At 42.5% G+C, this 22389-nt stretch overlaps 1 protein-coding gene across 1 annotated transcript in view; it reads left to right on the forward strand.

Moving 5' to 3' along the window:
• LOC126174797 (juvenile hormone esterase-like) overlaps positions 1-22389 on the forward strand; it is a 130125-nt gene that overhangs the window by 71097 nt on the left and 36639 nt on the right. The window contains exon 6 of the mRNA XM_049921168.1: positions 3583-3739. Within this exon, the coding sequence (XP_049777125.1) occupies positions 3583-3739 (157 nt within the window). The remainder of the gene's footprint in view (positions 1-3582; positions 3740-22389) is intronic.

Genomic DNA, 22389 nt, shown 5'->3' on the forward strand with positions numbered 1-22389 from the left:
TCTTCTAATCTTCGGGGTCCACTCAGCCTCGTGATGCCAAATGAGGACCTACTAGACCTAATAGTATCGTCTCAGGTCGAAGAAAACTTTCATAACGACCGGGAGAGCGGTTTGCTGACCACACACCCCTTCTATCCGTATCCTCAGCTGAGGATGACACGAGGGTCGGCTGGTCCCGATGGGCCACTTGTGGCCTGAAGACGGAGTGCTTTTGTCTCTTCTAAACCGACTCCTGTTTCTTCTTCCATCACATCAGACAAATCTCCCCCCTCATAGAGGATCTCAATGTTTTCTTTCCTCCTATCTGCTCTCTCCTCTAAATTTAACAGTTGCTTGAATTACCGTTGCACTGCTCATGTTGTCACCCTTGCTTTTGATGTCATCGATGTTTGTTTTGACTTTTCTGTATGCTGAATCTATCCTTCCGACAACCATTTCTTTTTCGATCTCTTCACATTTTTCCTGCAGCTATTGCATCTTAACTTCCCTGCACTTCCTATTTATATCGTGCCTCAGCGACTTGTATTTCTGTATTCATAAGTTTCCTTGAACATTTTTGTACTTCCTCCTTTTATCGATCAATTTAAGTATTTCTTCTGTTACCTACGATTTCTTCGCAATTACCGTATTTGTACCTATGTTTTCCTTCCCAACTTCTGTGATGGCTCTTTTTAGAGATGTCCGTTCCTCTTCATTTGTACTGCCTATGAGCTATTACTTATTGCTGTATCTGTAGCCTTAGGAAACTTTACCCGTATCTCGCTATTCCTTAGTACTTCTTTATCCGACTTATTTGGGTGTTGATTCCTCCTGACTAATGTCTTAAACTTCAGCTTACTCTTCATCACTACTATATTGTGATCTGAGTCTATATGTGCTCCTGGGTACACCTTCCAATCCAGTATCTAATTTGGGAATCTCTGTCAGACCATGATGTAACTAAAGTCCCCGGCCTTTTCCAAGTATACCTCCTCCTCCTGTGATTCTTGAACAGAGTATTAGCTATTACTAGCTGAAACTTGTTACAGAACTCAATTAGTCTTTCTCCTCTCTTATTCCTTCCCCTACAACTGCATTCCAGTCCCCCATATTAGATTCTCGTCCTCCTTTAAATACTGTATTACTGTTTCAATATCCTCATACACCTTCTCTATCTGTTCATCTTCAGCTTACGACGTCGGCATGTATACCTGAACTATCGTTGCCAGTGTTGGTTTGCTGTCGATTCTGATAAGAACAACCCAATCACTGAAGTGTTCACAGTAACACATTCTCTGCCCTACCTTCCCGTTCTTAACGAATCCTACTCTGGTTGCTGCTATTGATATTATCGTATACTCATCTGACCGGAAATCCTTGTCTTCTTTCCACTTCACTCAATCCTACGATATCGATATTGGGCCTTTGCATTTCCCTTTTCAGATTTTCTAGTTTCCCTACCAAGTTCAAGCTTCCGACATTCCACACCCTGCCTCGTAGAAAGTTGGTTGTTCAGTCTTTTTCTCATGGTAACATCCACCTTGGCAGTCCCCTCCTGGAGATTCCAGTGGGGGACTATTCCGGAATCTTTTGCCAATGGAGAGATCATCATGACGCTTCTTCAATTACAGGCCACGTGTGAATATACGTTACGTGCCTTTAATGCAGTGGTTTCTGTTGTGACTTGGCAAGACAGCCAAGTCACTATGCGAGGATGCCGAAAGGCACGCGTTTAAGCTCACGCAGGCTGGCGTGAGGTCTGGAACAGGACAATGTAATTAATATAGCCAATAAGGAACGTTGCTGCTGGAATACTTAACTTTAATCCATAATTGGTGTACATCGGTCTGATGGTACATGCTTCACAAGCTACATAGCAAAGGATAAATGGCGCCTTGCTAGGTCGTAGCAAATGACGTACCTGAAGGCTATGCTAACTATCGTCTCGGCAAATGAGAGCGTAATTTGTCAGTGAACCATTGCTCGCTAAGTCGGCTGTACAACTGGGGCGAGTGCTAGGAAGTGTCTCTAGACCTGCCGTGTGGCGGCGCTCGGTCTGCAATCACTGACAGTGGCGACACGCGGGTCCGTCGTATACTAGCGGACCGCGGCCGATTTGAAAGCTACCACCTATCAAGTGTGGTGTCTGGCGGTGACACCACAGTTTCCCTTGCCTTCTGCGTCCACGTGCCGTTGATCATTGCTGATTCTTCCACCTTTAGGGGCAGATGCCCACCCCTAGGACAAGAGAGTGCCTTGAAACTCTGTCAGCTCCTCCGTCCTCTTTGACAAGGCCGTCGGCAGAATGAGGGTGACTTCTTATGCCGGAAGTCCTCGGCCGCCAATTCTGATTATTAATCAAAATTTAAGCAGCGGCGGGATTCGAACCTGGGACCGAAATCGTTTTGATGATGAATTAGATCTCATTTTGTTCTATATCGTTCGTTGAATTTGTTCGTGGCGGACGTCCGATGACACCCGTTCAGGTTGTTCGTTGATCCTTTTAGATCCGTTTACTCAATTTTTTTATTACAGAGGGTAACTAAATCCTCTGGCCGAACACGCTGAGCAGCCGTGCCGGCACCCTCGACCTCTGGTGTTGTTATTATCCCAAAGCAAATTCCAGAGTTTGGAGTGGTGCCGTGATCTGGAACCAAGGGCTGCTCTATAATGTCGTCACATTCTGTTCTGCAATGAATAATCGCGGTTCTGCACTACCCTGGATAACCATCGTCGCGAGTATTGTGAGAACCTGAGGAGAGGTTCCATTCTTCCAATGTATGGGCAGGCCGGAGGTGCTAGTCGTGGCGTCATAGTGTGAGGAGCCATCAGATACGACTTCATATCACGGCTGGTAGTTATTGTAGTTTTGACGGCCTAACTGTTTGTCACTTAAATTCATCCCCCGTCTGTGTTACCTCTCATGTGACAGCGTCGTTGTGAAGTTATTGGACAGGACAATGCTCGTCCACACCTGGCGCGTGTCTGTAGGAATTGTCTGCTTGATGTTGAGGTACTCCTGTGACTTACAAGATCCTCAGATCTATCCCTGGAAGCAATGTAGGACCTGCTCGAACGTCAACTCCATCCCAGGGCCTATATCAAGGGCATCGAGGCCCAGTTGCACTTCTTGGCCAGCTTGCCTCAGGGGAGGACACAGAGGCCTTAGGACACCCTCCGTAACCGAATTAGTGCTGTATTCAGGCCGGAGGGGTTCCAACGCCGTACTCAAAAGTGAGCCTCCACCTCCAAGTTAGTTGTACATTTGACTCAACCCGTGAAGTCTCGTTTCGTTTCCTCTTCCTCTTCTGGGTGCTTAACTTCTTTGTCAGGCGGTATAACTGCAAAGAAAGCAACAGAAGGAAACAGATACTTATGTCTTGATGCTGAATTGACTCTGAAGCAAAATGAACAGTACTGCTTTGAGGGTTCTAATATTAAGACGCTTCCAGTCTAGTAACTATAAAAAAGGTAACACCTTTTCATGCGCTCGTAACAAAGTGAGACACTGCATTTTTATTCCTATTTTGATATTTTATTTTGCCGTATGTATTACTATTTATACCTGTTTATCGGTTTATTAACTGGTTTTTCCTCTTCCAGGAGTGGTTCTTCTGTCCTATGTCTCCATTCCATCCAGTGATAGAAAAACATCATAAAGATGCATTTCTGTCAGAAAACATATTGGACCTAAAGCCTCATTCTTTTATTCCATGGGTTGTTGGTGTGACTAAAGAGGAAGGAGCCTTATTTACTGGAGGTAATCTTTCGTTCTGTTGTTATATTCATGTGTACTTACATTTACACTTGGTTTGTGAAATTTTTGAGGTCATAATATAGATGAAAGAAAGAAGACCAAAAACATTTCACTAAAATTATAAAAGGATTTTGAAAATAGGATGAACAGACTTCAGAATAGTTTAGATTAACTTTAGGTCAAAAATCATTTAGAGATGATATGTATTCTCAAATAACAATGAACCACTGAAATAAGAATGCTGTATGTCTATATGATTTAGCACTCAGTCATTGCTGGTCAGGTATGAGGGGAGGAGCAATTCCTTATTAAAATTATAAGGGAAACTAATACAAATGTTCTGATATACTTTGACTGAGACGGGAACAGTATTCTGAAATTTGTGTTACAGACGTAGAAATTGCTCAAAATTTATTAGTATTTCTCACCAAGTCTTCGAAGGGTGTTACACGTAGCAAAATCAATATAATTTTCTGTTAATGTTCAGTTACTGAAGCCCATCTGAAAGTCTCAAAATAGTTTATCTGTAGTTAGATGTATTTAGATTCTTCTATGCATGTGTACTTAAAACTCTTGGGAAACTGTGGCAGCAAAGATATCACACTATCATTTTCTACACTTTCTTTCTTCCTTTTACTAAGTGATTTTGCAATGGTGCACTGGTCTTTGTAAGTCTACCTGACAATTCAACATACATATGACAAAGTTTACCTTGATTGGCGACTCCATGGCGTGTTGCGTGCACCACGACCAAATAGTGGATAGCGTTGGAAGGAAAATCAGCACTGGCCGTATTTTGTTGTTTTATTGTCAGCAAAATCGATTTTTGGTCACTTAGTGACCACCCTCAGTGCTGTAATATACAATTAAAATTGGTAGGCACTGGTATCAAGCTATAACCACAAGCTTAGAGCGATCACAGTTTAGCTTGATACCAGTGCCTACCAATTTTAATTGTATATTACAGCACTGAGGATGGTCACTAAGTGACCGAAAATCGATTTTGCTGACAATAAAACAACAAAATACGGCCAATGCTGATTTTCCTTCCAAAGTTTACCTTTCAGTGATTCGATTAATTGACTCGTTTTCCTCCTTTCTTTGCTTTATCATTGCACGAGACATAACAGTTTGAGGAGAGCAGCCTTTGAACGTTTACCACTATTTCTTGTAACAATAAAACTAGATATATCTTCTCAACTACTAACAAGAAATGTTTACTAAATTTTTTGCGTGAATATGGTCGCTCATTATACGTATAATAGCCAAAGCGGATATTTTAGTTAGTTACTTGCTCATAGAACAAATTTGTGATCAGTGTTATGGTATGGAATGTCACAATGGAACAAACAAACTTCAATTATATATATATATTTATTTATTATTATTATTACTATTATCGTTAATTCCCCATTAAGGAGAGTGTTAAAACACAATCAATATTCACAATGACAATATGGTACATAAATTGGTACATTTCAAATTCATGGGACTTTTTTCTGTCTCTTTCTTTTCTCTTCCCAAAAACCTCTCATAAATTCACTGTGTTTCTTCTTCGCTTTTCTGTCCACTTCTTTTCGATTTCTTCTCTTTTGGTGTTTCTTAGAATTTCTGTTTGTTCATTTTTTCTCTGTATTTTCCTCTGTCTGATATTTCTTCTGTTGAGATGTTTAGATTTTTGAGGTCTTCCATGGTTTCCTTTACCCAGTTAGTTTTCACCTTATTCGTCACCACTGTGTTAAAAATCTTCTTGGTCAGCCTATTTTCATTCATCCTATGAATGTGCCCATAGAATTTTGCCCTTCTTTTTCTGATATTGTCTGTAATTGTCTCTGCCTGTTTGTACAATTCCTTTGTTGGTCTCTTTATCCAGATCCCCTGTCTCTGAACTGGCCCATAGATCTTTCTCAGAATTTTCCTCTCTTGCTTTTCCATTTCCTTGATTTTAGTTCTTCCTCTGACTACTGTTGTTTCTGAGGCATACAAGGCCTCAGGTAAGACTACTGTTTTGTAATATATTAATTTGGCATTGACGGAAATATTTCTTTTATTGTAATGGTTCCATGTAAGTCTGTATGCCTTTTGTAGCTTTGTAACCCTTTCTTCATTGGCTGTTGAATTCAGTCCTGTTTTCTGTATAATCTCTCCCAGGTATTTGAAACTTTCTACTTGTGTTATCTTTCCGTGCTTTGTCATCAATGGGCTCCTGTCTGTAGATTTTGTGTCCACGTACTGGGTTTTTTCGTATGATATTTGTAGTCCTGTTCTGGCTGCGATTTCATGCAATATCTCTAGGGCTTCTCTGGCTTCTTTTCTATCATTTGTAATGAAGGCTATATCGTCGGCAAAGGCCAGACATCTTATGTTGACGGTTCTATTTTTCTCTCTCCCCATCTTTACCCCATTTACTCCTTTGTCCCGCGTCCTGATTATTTTCTCTAAAACAGCGTTAAATAAAATGGGCAACAGGCCATCTCCCTGTCTCACTCCTGTCTTGATTTCAAAAGATTCTGAGATCTCGCCCATGAACTTCACTTTTGACTTTGTATTTGTTAATGTTTCTTGAATTAGTTTTCTGGTCTTATTGTCTACCTTCATTTCTTCTAGTGTATTAAAAAGTGTTTCTCTGTCTATGGAATCGTAAGCCTTCTTGAAATAAACAAATGTTACTGTGGTGTTTCTGGACTTTCTCGTTGTTAATAATGTTCTCAGACACCAGATCTGCTCATTGCATGATCTTCCCTTCCTGAACCCTCCTTGGTATTCTCCGATCTGTGGATCTATCTGAGTTTCTAGGCGATTTAACAGAGCTTTTGATAGAATTTTCTATGCCACCAGCAGTAACGAAATTCCTCTGTAGTTATTAGGGTCTGTTTTGTCTCCTTTCTTGTGGAGGGGGTGTATTAGGGCTGACTTCCATTCTTCTGGTATCTTTTCTGTTTCCCAGATGTTTTTGATTATACTATGAATTTTGGGTGTAATGTTTTCATGGTCTAATTTCCAGATTTCTGCAATCAGTCCATCTTCACCTGGTGCTCTGTTATTTTTCAAAGATTTTATTATTTTCACGATTTCTTCATATGTTGGGGGTTCGGAGTCCCGGTTGGGTTCTGGTTTTGTAAACTGTAATCTCTGTTTTGGTTTATCACAGTTAAGTAACGTGTGAAAGTATCTGGCTAATATTTCACAGTTTTTCTTCGGATTTGTCTCCAGTGTTCCATCTTGTCTTTTGAAGCATAAGCTTGGTGGCTGATATCCTGTCATATTTTCTCGGAATACTCTGTAAAAATTTCGTGTGTTGTTTCTGGTGAAGTCTTCTTCTATCTCCTTCAACCTGCTGTTTTCGTAACCTCTTTTTTCTCTTCGGATTATTTTTGAAGTGTTTTTCTGTATCCTGTTGAAGTCCTCCCATTTTTCTTGTGTTTTATGGCTGTTAAATTTTTTTTCCAGGCTTCTATTCTGTCTTCTATGGCCCTGTCGCATGTCATGTTCCACCATCGGTGTTACCTTTTTCTCGGTGGCTGCCCCAATTTTATCAGTTCTTTTATTTTTTCTGACAGTTCTGTCCAGTTGTTGCTATTGATTTTCGTAATTTCTTCTATTATTTCTATTTTGTTTATTTGTAGGTACTCTGGATCTGTTCTGAAAGGTCTGTTGGTTCTCTTGATTTGTCTATTGGGTATAAATTTTACTTTAATTTGGAGAAGGTGATGATCAGATTCGAAAACTCCTTTCCTTGTTCCTACGTTCATTATTTCTCTGGTGTTTTTTGTGGATACTGCTACGTGTTCTATCTTAAATTCTCCTAGAGCATGGTTGGGGGATTTCCAAGTTACAAGTTTTCTGTGTGGTTTCTGGAATTGCGTTGACCTGATTTTCAGATCAAAATTTATGCAGAAGTTTATCAAGTTCTCTCCATTTTTGTTTGTTCTCATGTGGGCCGTGTGTTTCCCTGTCGTGTCTCGGAATTTTCTTTCCTTGCCTAACTGGGCATTTAAGTCTCTTAGTAACACTTTTATGTGATTCTTGGGGATTTTGCTGGTAGTTTCTTCCAGATCTTCCCAGAATTCCTCTATCATCTCTGGGTTCTTCTTGTTATAATTGTTTGTGGGGGCATGTCCATTGATTAATGTATAGGCTTTGTTTCCAGATCTTATCGTGAGTGTCGACATTTTTCCTGATTTTGAGGTGAACTCTATTACGGAGTCCAGTATCGATTTATGTACAACAAAACCAGATCAGAAGAGTTTGAGATTTCTTCCTGGGATGGTTATGGCTAGTTTACCCTTATATATTCTGTAATTTTCAGAATCAAAGTGGTTCTCATCTGCAAATCGTGTTTCCTGTATTGCCTTAACTTTGATGTTGTATTTATCCATAGCGTGAGTTAATTGTTTCAGTTTACCTGGCCTCAGTAGCGTGTAGGTGTTGAGTATTCCCATGTAAAATACTTTCTTCATCTTGAGGGTTTTTGAGAGGCTCCGATTCTTCTCTTCATGACATGCCTGATCCCCTGGAATCCGATGATCAGGTCTATTACCCAGTCTTACTGACTGGGGCCCAGGGTAGTGGATTCTTTCCCGTTGTTCTGTCATGATTATAGTTTGTGTTGAGGTATTGGTGGTGAAATCACGAAGGATCTCACATAATTTCGACTGGAGTTTTGAGTTCCAGAAGATTAACTTACAGCCGAGCTCACAGAGCCAACAGACGCTGACCAGAGTACCGGTGGCTGCCACGCACATGTGTCTGGATTTTTGGGCTTCGCATGTAACCCTATGCAGGGGCCCTCACAGGGTGCTACCATCCGGAACCAGATGGACCCAGGTTTGTTTTTTTTTTTTTTACGAGGTGTTACTCCTCCCCCTCCTCCTTCCTCATCACTTGCGAGATGAGGCCCCGGGCTTGGGACAAGCAGTGGCGGAGTATATATATATACTACTGGCCATTAAAATTGCTACACCAAGAAGAAATGCAGATGATAAACGGGTTTTCATTGGACAAATATATTATACTATAACTGACATGTGATTACATTTTCACGCAATTTGGGTGCATAGATTCTGAGAAATCAGTACCCAGAAGAACCACCTCTGGCCGTAATAAGGGCCTTGGGTGCATAGATTCTGAGAAATCAGTACCCAGAAGAACCACCTCTGGCCGTAATAAGGGCCTTGATACGCCTGGGCATTGAGTCAAACAGAGCTTGGATGGCGTGTACAGGTACAGCTGCCCATGCAGCTTCAACACGATACAACAGTTCATCAAGAATAGTCACTGGCGTATTGTGACGAGCCAGTTGCTAGGCTACCATTGACCAGACGTTTTCAATTGGTGAGAGATCTGGAGAATGTGCTCGCCAGGGCAGCAGTCTAGCATTTTCTGTATCCAAAAAGGTCCGTACAGGACCTACAACATGCTGTCGTGCATTATCCTGCTGAAATGTAGGGTTTCGCAGGGATCGAATGAAGGGTAGAGCCACGGGTCGTAACACATCTGAAATATTAAGTCCACTCTTCAAAGTGCCGTCAATGCGAACAAGAGGTGACCGAGACGTGTAACCAATGGCACCCATACTATCACGGCAGGTGATACGCCAGTATGGCGATGACGAATACATGCTTCCAATGTGCGTTCACCGCGATGTCGCCAAACACGGATGCCACTATCATGATGCTGTAAACAGAACCTGGATTCATCCGAAAAAATGACGTTTTGCCATTCGTGTACCCAGGTTCGTTGTTGAGTACACCATCGCAGGCGCTCCTGTCTGTGATGCAGCGTCATGGGTAACCGCAGCCATGGTCTCCGAGCTGATAACCATGCTGCTGCAAATGTCGTCGAACTCTTAGTGCAGATGGTTGTTGTCTTGCAAACGTGCCCATCTGTTGACTCAGGGATCGAAACGTGGCTGCACGATCCGTTACAGCCATGCGGATAAGATGCCTGTCATCTCGACTGCTAGTGATACGAGGCCGTTGGGATCCAGCACTGCGTTCCGTATTACCCTCCTGAACCCACCGATTTCATATTCTGCCAACAGTCACTGTATTTTGACCAACGCGAGCAGCAATGTCGCGATACGATAAACCGCAATCGCGACAGGCTACAATACGACCTTTATCAAAGTCGGAAACGTGATGGTACGCATTTCTCTCCTTACACGAGGCATCACAACAACGTTTCACCAGGCAACGCCGGTCATCTGCTGTTTGTCTATGAGAAATCGGTTGGAGACTTTCCTCATGTCAGCACGTTGTAGGTGTCGCCACCGGCGCCAACCTCGTGTGAATGCTCTGAAAAGCTAATCATTTGCATATCACAGCATCTTTTTCCTGTCGGTTAAATTTCGCGTCTGTAGCACATCATCTTCGTGGTGTAGCAATTTTAATGGCCAGTAGTGTATATATATGGTCCATTGATCGTGACCGGGCCAAATATCTCAAGAAATGAGCGTCAAACGAAAAAGCTACAAAGAACGAAACTCGTCTAACTTGAAGGGGGAAAACCAGATGGCGCTATGGTTGGCCCGCTAGATGGCGCTGCCATAGGTCAAGCGGATATCAACTGTTTTTTCTTTAAATAGGAACCCCCATTTTTATTACATATTCATGTAGTCCGTAAAGAATTATGAATGTTTTAGTTGGACCCTTTTTTTCGCTTTGTGACAGATGCCGCTGTAATAGTCACAAACGTTAAGTACGTGGTATCACGTAACATTCCGCCAGTGCGGACGGTATTTGCTTCGTGATACATTACCTGTGTTAAAATTGACCGTTTACCAATTGCGGAAAAGGTCGATATCGTGTTGATGTATGGCTATTGTGATCAAAACGCCCAACGGGCGTGTGTTATGTATGCTGCTCGGTATCCTGGACGACATCATCCAAGTGTCCGGACCGTTCGCCGGATGTTTACGTTATTTAAGGAAACAGGAAGTGTTCAGCCACATGTGAAACGTCAACCACGACCTGCAATAAATGATGATGCCTAAGTAGGTGTTTCAGATGCTGTCGCAGCTAATCTACACGTCAATATCACACAAATGTGCGAGAATCGGGAATCTCAAAAACGTAGGTGTTGAGAATGCTATATCAACATCGATTGCATCCGTACCGTATTTATATGCACCAGGAATTGCATGCCGACAACTTTCAACGTCAACAGTTCTCTCACTGGGCACAAGAGAAATTACGGGACGATGACAGATTTTTTGCACGCGTTCTATTTAGCTACGAAGCGTCATTCACCAACTTAAACCAGCATAATATGCATAATATGCATTATTGGGCAACGGAAAATCCACGATGGTTGCGACAAGTGGAACATCAGCGACCTTGTCGGGTTAGTTTATGGTGCAGCATTATGGGAGGAAGGATAATTGGCCCCCATTTTATCGATGGCAATCTAAACGGTGCAATGTATGCTGATTTCCTACATAATGTTCTACCGATGTTACTACAAGATGTTTCACGGCATGACGGAATGACGATGTACTTCCAACACGATGGATGTCCGTCACATAGCTCACGTGCGGTTGAAGCAGTATTGAATAGCATATTTCATGACGGATTGATTGGTCGCATACCTACCCTAAAATAATTCTAAAAACCCGCTAAAAAATCTCATTTCTTTAAAATTATCTTGTGCATTTAGAATATTGCTTTGTTTCTTTTCATGGATGGCTATCTCGAATTCCTCTTGTAAATCAAGTTTTCTCCCTTCCTTTTCTACATGCAATATTTCTACGTTGTCTTCTATGCTATTAAGGGGATCGCCTGTTTCATATATATGGTTCGCAACAGCTGATTTGTCATAATTTCCTAACCTGAACGCATTTTTATGTTCTTTATACCGGATCGCGAATGATCTTCCTGTCTGCCCTATATATTTTGCATCACAGGTTCTGCACTGAATCTTATAAACTCCCGATCTTTCAAACTTACTTCTCTTCTCGCCAATATCGTGCTTAAGGCTATACCTCACTAGGTTATTAGTCTGAAAAGCTATTTTAACATCGTATGGCTTTAAAATATTTGCTATCTTTTGTGAGACTGTTCCGTAGTGTGGCATCGTGATAATTTTCACTTTCTCTCCATCAGATATTTTCTTTTTGCGCTTATTACTTTTCCGTAACAGTTTTTTAACCATATCTATTCTGTAACCGTTATTCATCGCTATTCTCTTAACGGTATTAATTTAATTAATTTCAGTCTCCCTATCTTTTTCGCTCGTAGGTATATTGACTGCCCTATGCACGAGATTACGGAAAGCAGCTTCTTTGTAAGCCTGTGGATGGCATGAATCATTCGGGATCACGGCATCAGTCGTAGTTTGTTTTCTATAAACGGAGAACGCATGTTTGTTGTCCTGCTTTTTTTATATTCAGGTCCAGGAACTGTAAACAATTGTCAGTTTCATACTCCACGGTAAATTCTCTTTTATTATGTGCGTCATTGAACTTTTTTACTATTTCCTCAATGTCCTCACGGGAACCATCGACAGGTAACAGAGTGTCGTCAACGTAACGTTTGTAATAAACAATTTTATCCATAATGTTATCGTCAGAATTTAAAACTTTATCTTCAAGGTCATTGATAAAAATGTCCGCCATAGTTCCTGAAATACTGGACCCCATGGCTAACCCATCGTCCTGAATATAAAATTTGTTATTAAACGTAAAATAATTAAAACTTGTAATGAGCTGTAGGAGTTCAATAAATTCAATTGTCTCTTGCGTTGAAATTTTACCGTATTTGAGGAAATTTCTCTTAATGATTTCTATAGTTTCGTTAACCGGAACACTGGAGTATAGGTTCTTAACATTCAACGAAACCAAACGGGAAGTGTCAGTGACTGGCGTATCTTTAATTTCATCTATCATGGTCATACTACCACGCACAGAATAGTTATTTTTATACACGTAAGTCTTTTTTCAGAATTTTGTTCAACAATTCCGTTATTTTATATGCTGGACTATTTCGACCGTTAGCAATCGGACGAACCGGATGCAGATCTTTATGTATCTTCACCTGTGATCTTAATTTGGGGGCCGTTGGATTCATGATAACACATCTTCTTTTTTCAGCTTCTGTCAGCAGGAAGTGTGTGCGTTTAAGAACATTTTTTAGTTTAATTTGGAAATTGGCTGTTATGTCTTTCGGAATTTCCGTAATGCTGTTTTCGACAAAAAACGCTAAGGTCTTCGAAACGTGCTCCTCCTCTTTTAATATTCCGACCGTATTCCCCTTATCCGCTTTCGTGGCAATAGCTTTCACTTCATTGAGTTTTTTATTTATAGAATCGACAGTTAGTCGGTCTGCTCTAGTCTTATGATTAACATTATTTCGCTTATTTAGTTCATTTTTTAATATTTTATGTAGCTTATGACCGACATGCCCGGTTTCATTATTATTTAATTTGGCAATTTCTGTTGTCATTTTAGTGAGGGCAATTACTTCTTTCGCGATCTTCTTGTTAAATGACGGCTCAATATTAAACTTTAATGCCTTATTTAACATTTCTACTTCTGTATTATCAAATACAATATCCGTTTTGTTAACCACCCGTGGATAAAAGTCAGTGCAGAACCTGTGATGCAAAATATATAGGGCAGACAGGAAGATCATTCGCGATCCGGTATAAAGAACATAAAGATGCGTTCAGGTTAGGAAATTATGACAAATCAGCTGTTGCGAACCATATATATGAAACAGGCGATCCCCTTAATAGCATAGAAGACAACGTAGAAATATTGGATGTAGAAAAGAATGGGAGGAAATCTAGATTTACAAGAGGAATTCGAGATAGCCATCCATGAAAAGAAACAAAGCAATATTCTAAATGCACAAGATAATTTTAAAGAAATGAGATTTTTTAGCGGGTTTTTACAATTATTTTAGGGTAGGTATGCGACCTTAAACTTGTAGCATGTCACTGACGGAGTCGCGAGAGGCTAATGATGGCAGACCAATGCAATAAGGAAATAAGGCGCCCAATAGCATAGCGTTACCGTCAAGCACACGGCTGTAACCACGCCCAACACCTAGGCACGTCAGTCCACAATAGCTCCCTGATCCGGCACAGCATATTTTGGTAGCTATGGGACGGCCATCCACTTGTGTCAACAACTTCAGTGTAAGACGAGGACCCACAGTCCAATATACTTTTAATTCTGTTTTACTCTATGGATTTCCCAACTATTTGTGATGGTATTTTGTCTTTTTAGTCCGTTTAATTCTATATATAATATCTGAGAACTATATTTCGAAAGAAAGGGTACTCAGAGTGGCAGACTCAACGTGCTCTCCGCCCAACCACTACAGCATAACCTGTGGAGATAGATGAAAACACGAGGGAGGAGGTAGGCACTGCGTTTATTCCATATACAGGGGCACTCTCGGGGTAAATCGCCCGCATTTTGAAGAAAGACCGGGTCGGAACTGTGTTTTGTCCTCCGAATAAAACTCGAGCACTGGTGGGGAGCGCTAAAGATGACCTCGGTTTGAGGAAGGCCGGCGTGTACCAGATTCCGTGTCAATGTGGCAAGTCGTATATTGGTCAGACGATGCGTACCGTCGAGGATCGATGCCGTGAACACCAGAGGCACACTCGACTGATGTATCCGAGCAAGTCGGCGGTCGCTGAACATTGTTTGTCGGAAAATCACGCCATGGAGTATGAACGCACGCGGATTCTGGTACAGACGTCGAGATACTGGGACGGTGTTGTTAGAGAGGCCATCGAAATTCGCACCAATGACTACCTCATAAACCGTGAGTGTGGCTATAATCTTAGCAAAGCTTGGGAACCAGCGATTGGGTTAACCAAGAGTAAATCGAGCAAACGTATAGTTGTGACGACCACGGCGGACAGAGTCATCACTCCGACGTCATCTCAGACGCCGTCGCAATCTGTTCCACCGCGCGACCGTGGCGCGGGGCGCGGACAGCGGAGGGAGCGCGCCACGGGCGGAGGGTATTTAAATCGGCCGCATCCGTGACTGAACCCAGTTCCCTCTGAGCAGCCACAGCGTACGGATCTCCGTGCCGGCACGTTCACAGGAGCTCAGTCCGTCAGTTCACCTGATGATGGCGACATGTATGATCGCCGAAATATTGTGCCCGTTGGACACTGTAGACCGGCAGTACACCCGTGGATATTTTGATTATCAAATACGCCGGCAGAAACTCAAGAATCACAAGTTAAATAACCTTAAAACCCTTTTATGCTTTGAAAGCCTTCATTTTCGCCATTGACTGTAGTTTTATTAAAAATCCACTGTTGGAATTTCAACCTTGTGATTATTTCCGAGTTGGTAACAGGTGCCGCGTAAAAAAAATAGGCTGACGTTTGAGAGACTAGCCAGCAAGAATCGATATAAAAAGAACTGGGATACTGGTGAACTAAGGAATGAAGAGATATCCTTGAAATACTCTGTGGCTCTAGATAATGCGATGATGAACAGCTCAGAAGGTTGGGCGTTTCTGAAAAGGTCAATCACAGAAGTTGCAGAAAACAGCGTGGGTATAAGATCAGCTAACTGCGGAGAAAGCATGGGTAAGACAAGAAATACTTCAGGTGATCGACGAAAGAAAATTCGGGAATACAGAAATATAAATGATTTAGGAATGAAATGTGGTAAATAGGATGTGGAGGGAAGGTGAGTCGATACGGTTCAGTCAAAATGTGAAGAAATCGAAAAAGAAATGAATGTCGGAAGGACTCAGCATATATAAAAAATCAAAGCAACCTTCGGTGAAACATTAAGAGTGCAATGGGAATTCCACTGATAAATGCAAAGAAGAGAACGAATAGATGGAATGAGTACGTTGAATGCCTCTATGATGGTGAGGATATATCTGATAACGTGATAGAAGAAGAAACATCAGTTAATAGGGAAGAGGATAAAGTACTAAAATAGGTATTTAGAAGACCTTTGGAAGGCTTAAAATGAAATAACTCAGGAGAGATAGGTAATATTCCTTAGTAATTTATAAAACACTAGGAGAAATGGCAACAAAACGATTATTCACGTTGGGGTGCAGAGTGTATGAGACTGGCGATCTACCATCAGACTTTCGGAAAAACGTGATCCACACAATTCCCAAGATTGAAAGAGCTGAAAAGTGCGAGAATTATCGCCCAGTCAGCTTAAAAGCTCATGAATCAAAGATGCTGATAAGAATAATACACAGAAGAATGGCAAAGAAAATTGAGGATAAATTAGATGACTATCACTTTGGATTTATGGAAGATAAAGGCACCAGAGAGGCAGTTCTGACGTTCCGGTTGATAATGGAAGCAAGACTGAAGAAAAACCACTCACCGTTCATGGAATCTGTCTACCTGGAAAAGGTATTCCAAAATCCAAATTGGTGGGAGATTTTCGACGTCCTGAGGAACTTAGGGGTAAGCTATGGGGAAAGACGAATAATTACAATATGTTCAAGAACCAAGAGGGAAGAACAGGAGTGGAAGACCGAGAACGAAGTGCACAGAAAAAAGAAGGGCGTAAGACAGGAATGTAGTCTGTCGCCCCTGCTGTTGATTCTATGCGTCGAAAAAGCAATGACGAAAATAAAAGGAAGGATCAAGAGTGGGAATAAAATTCAAGGTGAAAAGATGTCAGTGATGAGATTCGCTGAAGACATTGCTCCCCCACAATGAAAGTGAAGAAGACTTACAAGATCTGTTAAATGGATGAACAATATTATGGGCATGAATATGGATTGAGAGTAAATCGAAGAAAGACGGGAGGAATGAGAAGTAGCAGAAATGAGAACGACGACAAACTTAACATCATAATTGCTGATCACGAAATAGATGAAATTAAAAGATTATGATACCTAAAATAAGCCACGACGAGCAGAGCAAGGGGGACATAAAAAGCAGACTAGTACTGGCAAAGAAAGGGCGTTTCTGCCCAAAAGAAACCTACTAGCGTGAAACATACGTATTGATATCCGGCAGAAATTTTTGAGAATGTACGTTTGGAGCACGGCATTGCAAAGCAGTGAGACATGGACTCTGGAAAACCGGACCAGAAGAGAATAGAAGCAATTGAGATGTAGGGCTACAGAAGAAAATTGAAAACTAGGTGGACTGATAAGGTAATGAATAAGTTCTGCGCAGAATCGGCGAGGAAGGGAACATATGGAAAATACTGATAAGAGAAAGGGCAGGATGGGATGGCGTCTGTTAAGATATCAGGGAATAACCTCCGTGGTACTAGAGAAAGCTGTAGAGGGTACAAACTGTAGAGGAAGAAAGCAAATAATTGAGGACGTAGGTTATAAGCGCTAGTCCGAGGAAAAAAAAACAGAAACTGTAAGCACTATACCAACTAACAGTCAAAGGAAAGGAAAACACGTGAGGCTCTAGTGCTCAATTCAGCCTTGGTCACGTAGAGCATGGTTTGGAACAGGTCTTCACTAGTTGCGGAACGGTGAAGATATGGCTCACTTCCAGCATTGCTTGGGAACCTTAGATACGTAGAAACATTCTGTTGCTGGGTGACAATCATGGGCGAGGTGTAGGCTAACAGTTGCAGAAGACGATATCTAAGGAGTAGCAACTCATCAGCATTTTAAGCCGAGTGAAGTGCTTTGTAAGGTGGCGGAAGACTGAGAGGCATCATGTAGAAACTTTATTAGAAACGCTCGTTAGTGCTAGTGGAAGTGGCTGGAATAGTAGAGGCTGGGCTTTTGATACAGGCTGTAACGCGGAGAAGATTGCAGTTCAGACATTAGATTTCACAGTATACAGCTTCTGTGGCGTCGCCATCAGACAGAGCAGGACAGGGCTGTGAGGTGAGTCAGTATGTGTTTAAGGAGAATACGAATGACTGCTGACAAGGGTCAGTTTTCAATGGCACCACTTCAGAGAATCCGTAAGCCAGTGTGCGCTATACTTGGATTACACGTTATATGAATACGACTGGTAAGAGATTGACTGGTTAAGTTTTTAATTGATCGTACAGTGGAGTATTGGTGGGCGAGACATTTTTTGGTATGGAGTGAGTTAAGAGATCTCCCTTAGCGAAAAAGATTCTGTCGCTGACTGAAATTAGTTCAGTAAATGGGAAACAGTGATTAGAAGGCAGAATTCTTATTTCAGTTAAATATGAAGTGAGTCAGAGGTAAACAATATGAACTGCTGACACGTACAAAATTGTGGTTCAGAGAATCACTTAACTACAGAAGAAATACTAAGGATCATTTAATTGGGGGGGAGCATACTTTTTATCCGATTTCTATGCAGTGAGTACTTCGTAGTTTACTAAATGTAATTTTTCATTAAAAAAAACAGAGAGAGAGAAAGAAAGAAAATGTACCTTTCATATATTAGATATTAGGATTAAGAATAAATAGTTACAGCTTATGTTGGAATGTTTGAACTATTAAGAAAGAAATTAACAGCAAGAAAATGCTCCTGTAGGAGCACAAAAAAGGAAAGACACTGACAGAAATGTGGGGAACCTGGTTATTCACCCCTCATACAACCTTCTATACAAAAGTTTGGCATGCGAACGTATTCGCGGTGTTTTAACAAATAAAATTGTAAACCATTTTACGCGGTCTCTCTTAAGCTTTCATACTCAGCGTCTGCCTCTCACTGCCTTTGTCAAAAAAATGTCTCTCTCTTGCTGTCTCCCTTTTCTCCTTTCATTTACAGTATCTCCCACTGCCATTGTCTCCTCTCTCACTAACATCTTCTCTTTTTGCCTTTCTTGGCCACCGCTACTATCTCCACCACACATCGGCAGCTCAAAAATTCTGGGGGTCTAACTTATTTTCGCCTATATCCATATGCTTAAATTTTCGGATGAAATTGCGCCCCCTCTCTACATACGTGCTAAGGTTTTCCACTCAGAGAGGGTACAGGACCCCTGTCCCCCTCCTAGCAAGCATATGTGTGCTAGTTATCACTGTGGAAATATAGTTCTCAGATGTTCCAATTCCTGGGGTAGACTCTCTGCGTCAGGGATAGTGCGCGCCCTATGTACTAGAGTACACTCCTGGAAACTGAAATAAGAACACCGTGAATTCATTGTCCCAGGAAGGGGAAACTTTATTAACACATTCCTGGGGTCAGATACATCACATGATCACACTGACAGAACCACAGGCACATAGACACAGGCAACAGAGCATGCACAATGTCGGCACTAGTACAGTGTATATCCACCTTTCGCAGCAATGCAGGCTGCTATTCTCCCATGGAGGCGATCGTAGAGATGCTGGATGTAGTCCTGTGGAACGGCTTGCCATGCCATTTCCACCTGGCGCCTCAGTTGGACCAGCGTTCGTGCTGGACGTGCAGACCGCGTGAGACGACGCTTCATCCAGTCCCAAACATGCTCAATGGGGGACAGATCCGGAGATCTTGCTGGCCAGGGTAGTTGACTTACACCTTCTAGAGCACGTTGGGTGGCACGGGATACATGCGGACGTGCATTGTCCTGTTGGAACAGCAAGTTCCCTTGCCGGTCTAGGAATGGTAGAACGATGGGTTCGATGACGGTTTGGATGTACCGTGCACTATTCAGTGTCCCCTCGACGATCACCAGTGGTGTACGGCCAGTGTAGGAGATCGCTCCCCACACCATGATGCCGTGTGTTGGCCCTGTGTGCCTCGGTCGTATGCAGTCCTGATTGTGGCGCTCACCTGCACGGCGCCAAACACGCATACGACCATCATTGGCACCAAGGCAGAAGCGACTCTCATCGCTGAAGACGACACGTCTCCATTCGTCCCTCCATTCACGCCTGTCGCGACACCACTGGAGGCGGGCTGCACGATGTTGGGGCGTGAGCGGAAGACGGCCTAACGGTGTGCGGGACCGTAGCCCAGCTTCATGGAGACGGTTGCGAATGGTCCTCGCCGATACCCCAGGAGCAACAGTGTCCCTAATTTGCTGGGAAGTGGCGGTGCGGTCCCCTACGGCACTGCGTAGGATCCTACGGTCTTGGCGTGCATCCGTGCGTCGCTGCGGTCCGGTCCCAGGTCGACGGGCACGTGCACATTCCGCCGACCACTGGCGACAACATCGATGTACTGTGGAGACCTCACGCCCCACGTGTTGAGCAATTCGGCGGTACATCCACCCGGCCTCCCGCATGCCCACTATACGCCCTCGCTCAAAGTCCGTCAACTGCACATACGGTTCACGTCCACGCTGTCGCGGCATGCTACCAGTGTTAAAGACTGCGATGGAGCTCCGTATGCCACGGCAAACTGGCTGACACTGACGGCGGCGGTGCACAAATGCTGCGCAGCTAGCGCCATTCGACGGCCAACACCGCGGTTCCTGGTGTGTCCGCTGTGCCGTGCGTGTGATCATAGCTTGTACAGCCCTCTCGCAGTGTCCGGAGCAAGTATGGTGGGTCTGACACACCGGTGTCAATGTGTTCTTTTTTCCATTTCCAGGAGTGTATTAAGTACCCCATTCCTCTGTGAAGGGTGGTGGCAGCTGCCTGCGTGCAAATACAGATCAGTGTGCGGTGTCTTCCGATACACCCCATGACCTAGGGTGCCGTCAGCCCTTCTCTTGACCAAGACGTCAAGGAAAGGTAATTTACCCTCCGTTTCAGTCTCCACAGTGAATTTGGTGTTGGGGTGTATGGAGTTTAGATGTGTAAGGAAGTCAAGGAGTTTATCCATACCATGTGGCCAGATGACGAACTTGTCGTCGACGTAACGGAAAAAGCAAGTAGGTTTCCATTCGGATGACGACAGGGCTTCCTCCTCGAAGTTCTCCATGTACAAATTCGCTACCACCGGTGAGAGTGGGCTACACATGGCTCAGTCCATCAGTTCACCTGATGATGGCGACATGTATGATCGCCGAAATATTGAGCCCGTTGGACACTGTAGACCGGCAGTACACCCGTGGATATTTGGTTCTTTTACTTAATTATCCCCAGCTATATTGCAATAACTATAAAGTGTACAAGAATCTGTTTCTTCAGCTACCTAGAAACTAAGCATTAACTAACGAAATACGAATGCTGCGTAGCTTATTTCCTCGTTTTGGCCAACGACAAAAGTCATATTATACTCAATATTGTGCATACGTAAATAAATTAATATTTACATCTTTGACCCCCCACCCCATGAACAATGGGCCTTACCATTGGTGGGTTGGCTTGGTTGTCTCAGCGGTCTGGATAGCCGCACCGTAATGCAACATCTTCTGAGGTGTACCTGTTGATATGCCAGACAAACATATGGTTCATGAACAGGGGCAGCAACCTTTTCAGAAGTTGCAGTGGCAGCAGTCTGAGTGACTGACTGAGACGGCATTGCAACATCAGCCAAAATGACCTTGCTTTGTTGGTAATGCGGACAACTGAAAGCAATAGGAATCTACAGCCATATGTTTTCACGAGGGTATGCAGCTCTACCGTATGGTTAAATGTTGATGGCATCCTCTTTGATAATATATTCCGCAGGTAAAACGGTCCCAATTTGGGAGCATGCCATCATCAGGATAAACAAATCTGCAGTTACATGTAACGGAGCGTGGAATGTTAGAACACTCAATCGTACAAGTAGGTTAGAAAATTTAAAAAGGGAAATAAATAGGCTGAAGTCGGATATAGCGAGAATTAGTGAAGTTCGGTGGTAGCATTAACGTGACGTCAGGTCAGGTTTGATAAGGGTTGTAAATACAAAATAAAATAGGGTAACGCAGGAGTAGGTTCAATAACGAATAAGAAAATGCGAATGTGAGTAAGCTATGAAGAGAATAGGAATGCATTATCGCAGCCAAGGTTCAATAACGAATAAGAAAATGCGAATGTGAGTAAGCTATGAAGAGAATAGGAATGCATTATCGCAGCCAAGATATGCACGAAGTCCTCACCCACCACAGTAGTACAAGCTTATATGCTCACGAGCTCTGTAGAAGATGGAGGGATTGAAGAAATGTATGATGAGATAAAAGAAATTATATAGATAGGTAAGGGAGACGAAAATTTAATTGTGATGGGGAACTGGAATTCGAAAGTAAAAAAATAAAGGAAGAGAAGGACAAATAGTAGGTGAATATGGACTCGGAAAGAAATCACAGAGGAAGCTGCCTGGTAGAATTTTGCACAGAGCATAATTTAATCATTGCTAACACGTGGAAAGAATGAAGGAAGTTTGTATACCTGGAGGAGGCCTGGAGACATCGGGAAATTTCAGACTGATTACATAATGGTAAGACAGAGATTTCGGAACCGGATTTTAAATTGTAAGACATTTCCAATGGCAGATATGAACTCTGACCACAATTTATTAGTTATGAACTGTAATTTAAAGCTGAAGAAATTGCAAGAAGGTAGAAAACTAAGGAGATGGGAAATGGATAAGTTGAAAGAACCAGAGGTAGTGCTAGTTTTAGAGAGAGTAACGACTGACTCGAACAGAGGAAAGACATAAGAAAGAAATACAATAGAAGACGAATGGGTAGCATTAAGAGGTGAAACATTGAAGGCAGCAGAATATCAAATAGGTAAAACGACAATACCTAGCAGAAATCCTTGGATAACACAAGACATATTGAATTTAATTGCTGAAAGGAGAACATATAAAAATGCAACAAAAGAAGCTGGCGGAAGGGTATACAAACTTATATCAACTGAGAGTGACAGAAACGGCAACAT

This window comes from Schistocerca cancellata, chromosome 3 (genome assembly GCF_023864275.1).
Source record: "Schistocerca cancellata isolate TAMUIC-IGC-003103 chromosome 3, iqSchCanc2.1, whole genome shotgun sequence".
Taxonomy (NCBI): domain Eukaryota; kingdom Metazoa; phylum Arthropoda; class Insecta; order Orthoptera; family Acrididae; genus Schistocerca; species Schistocerca cancellata.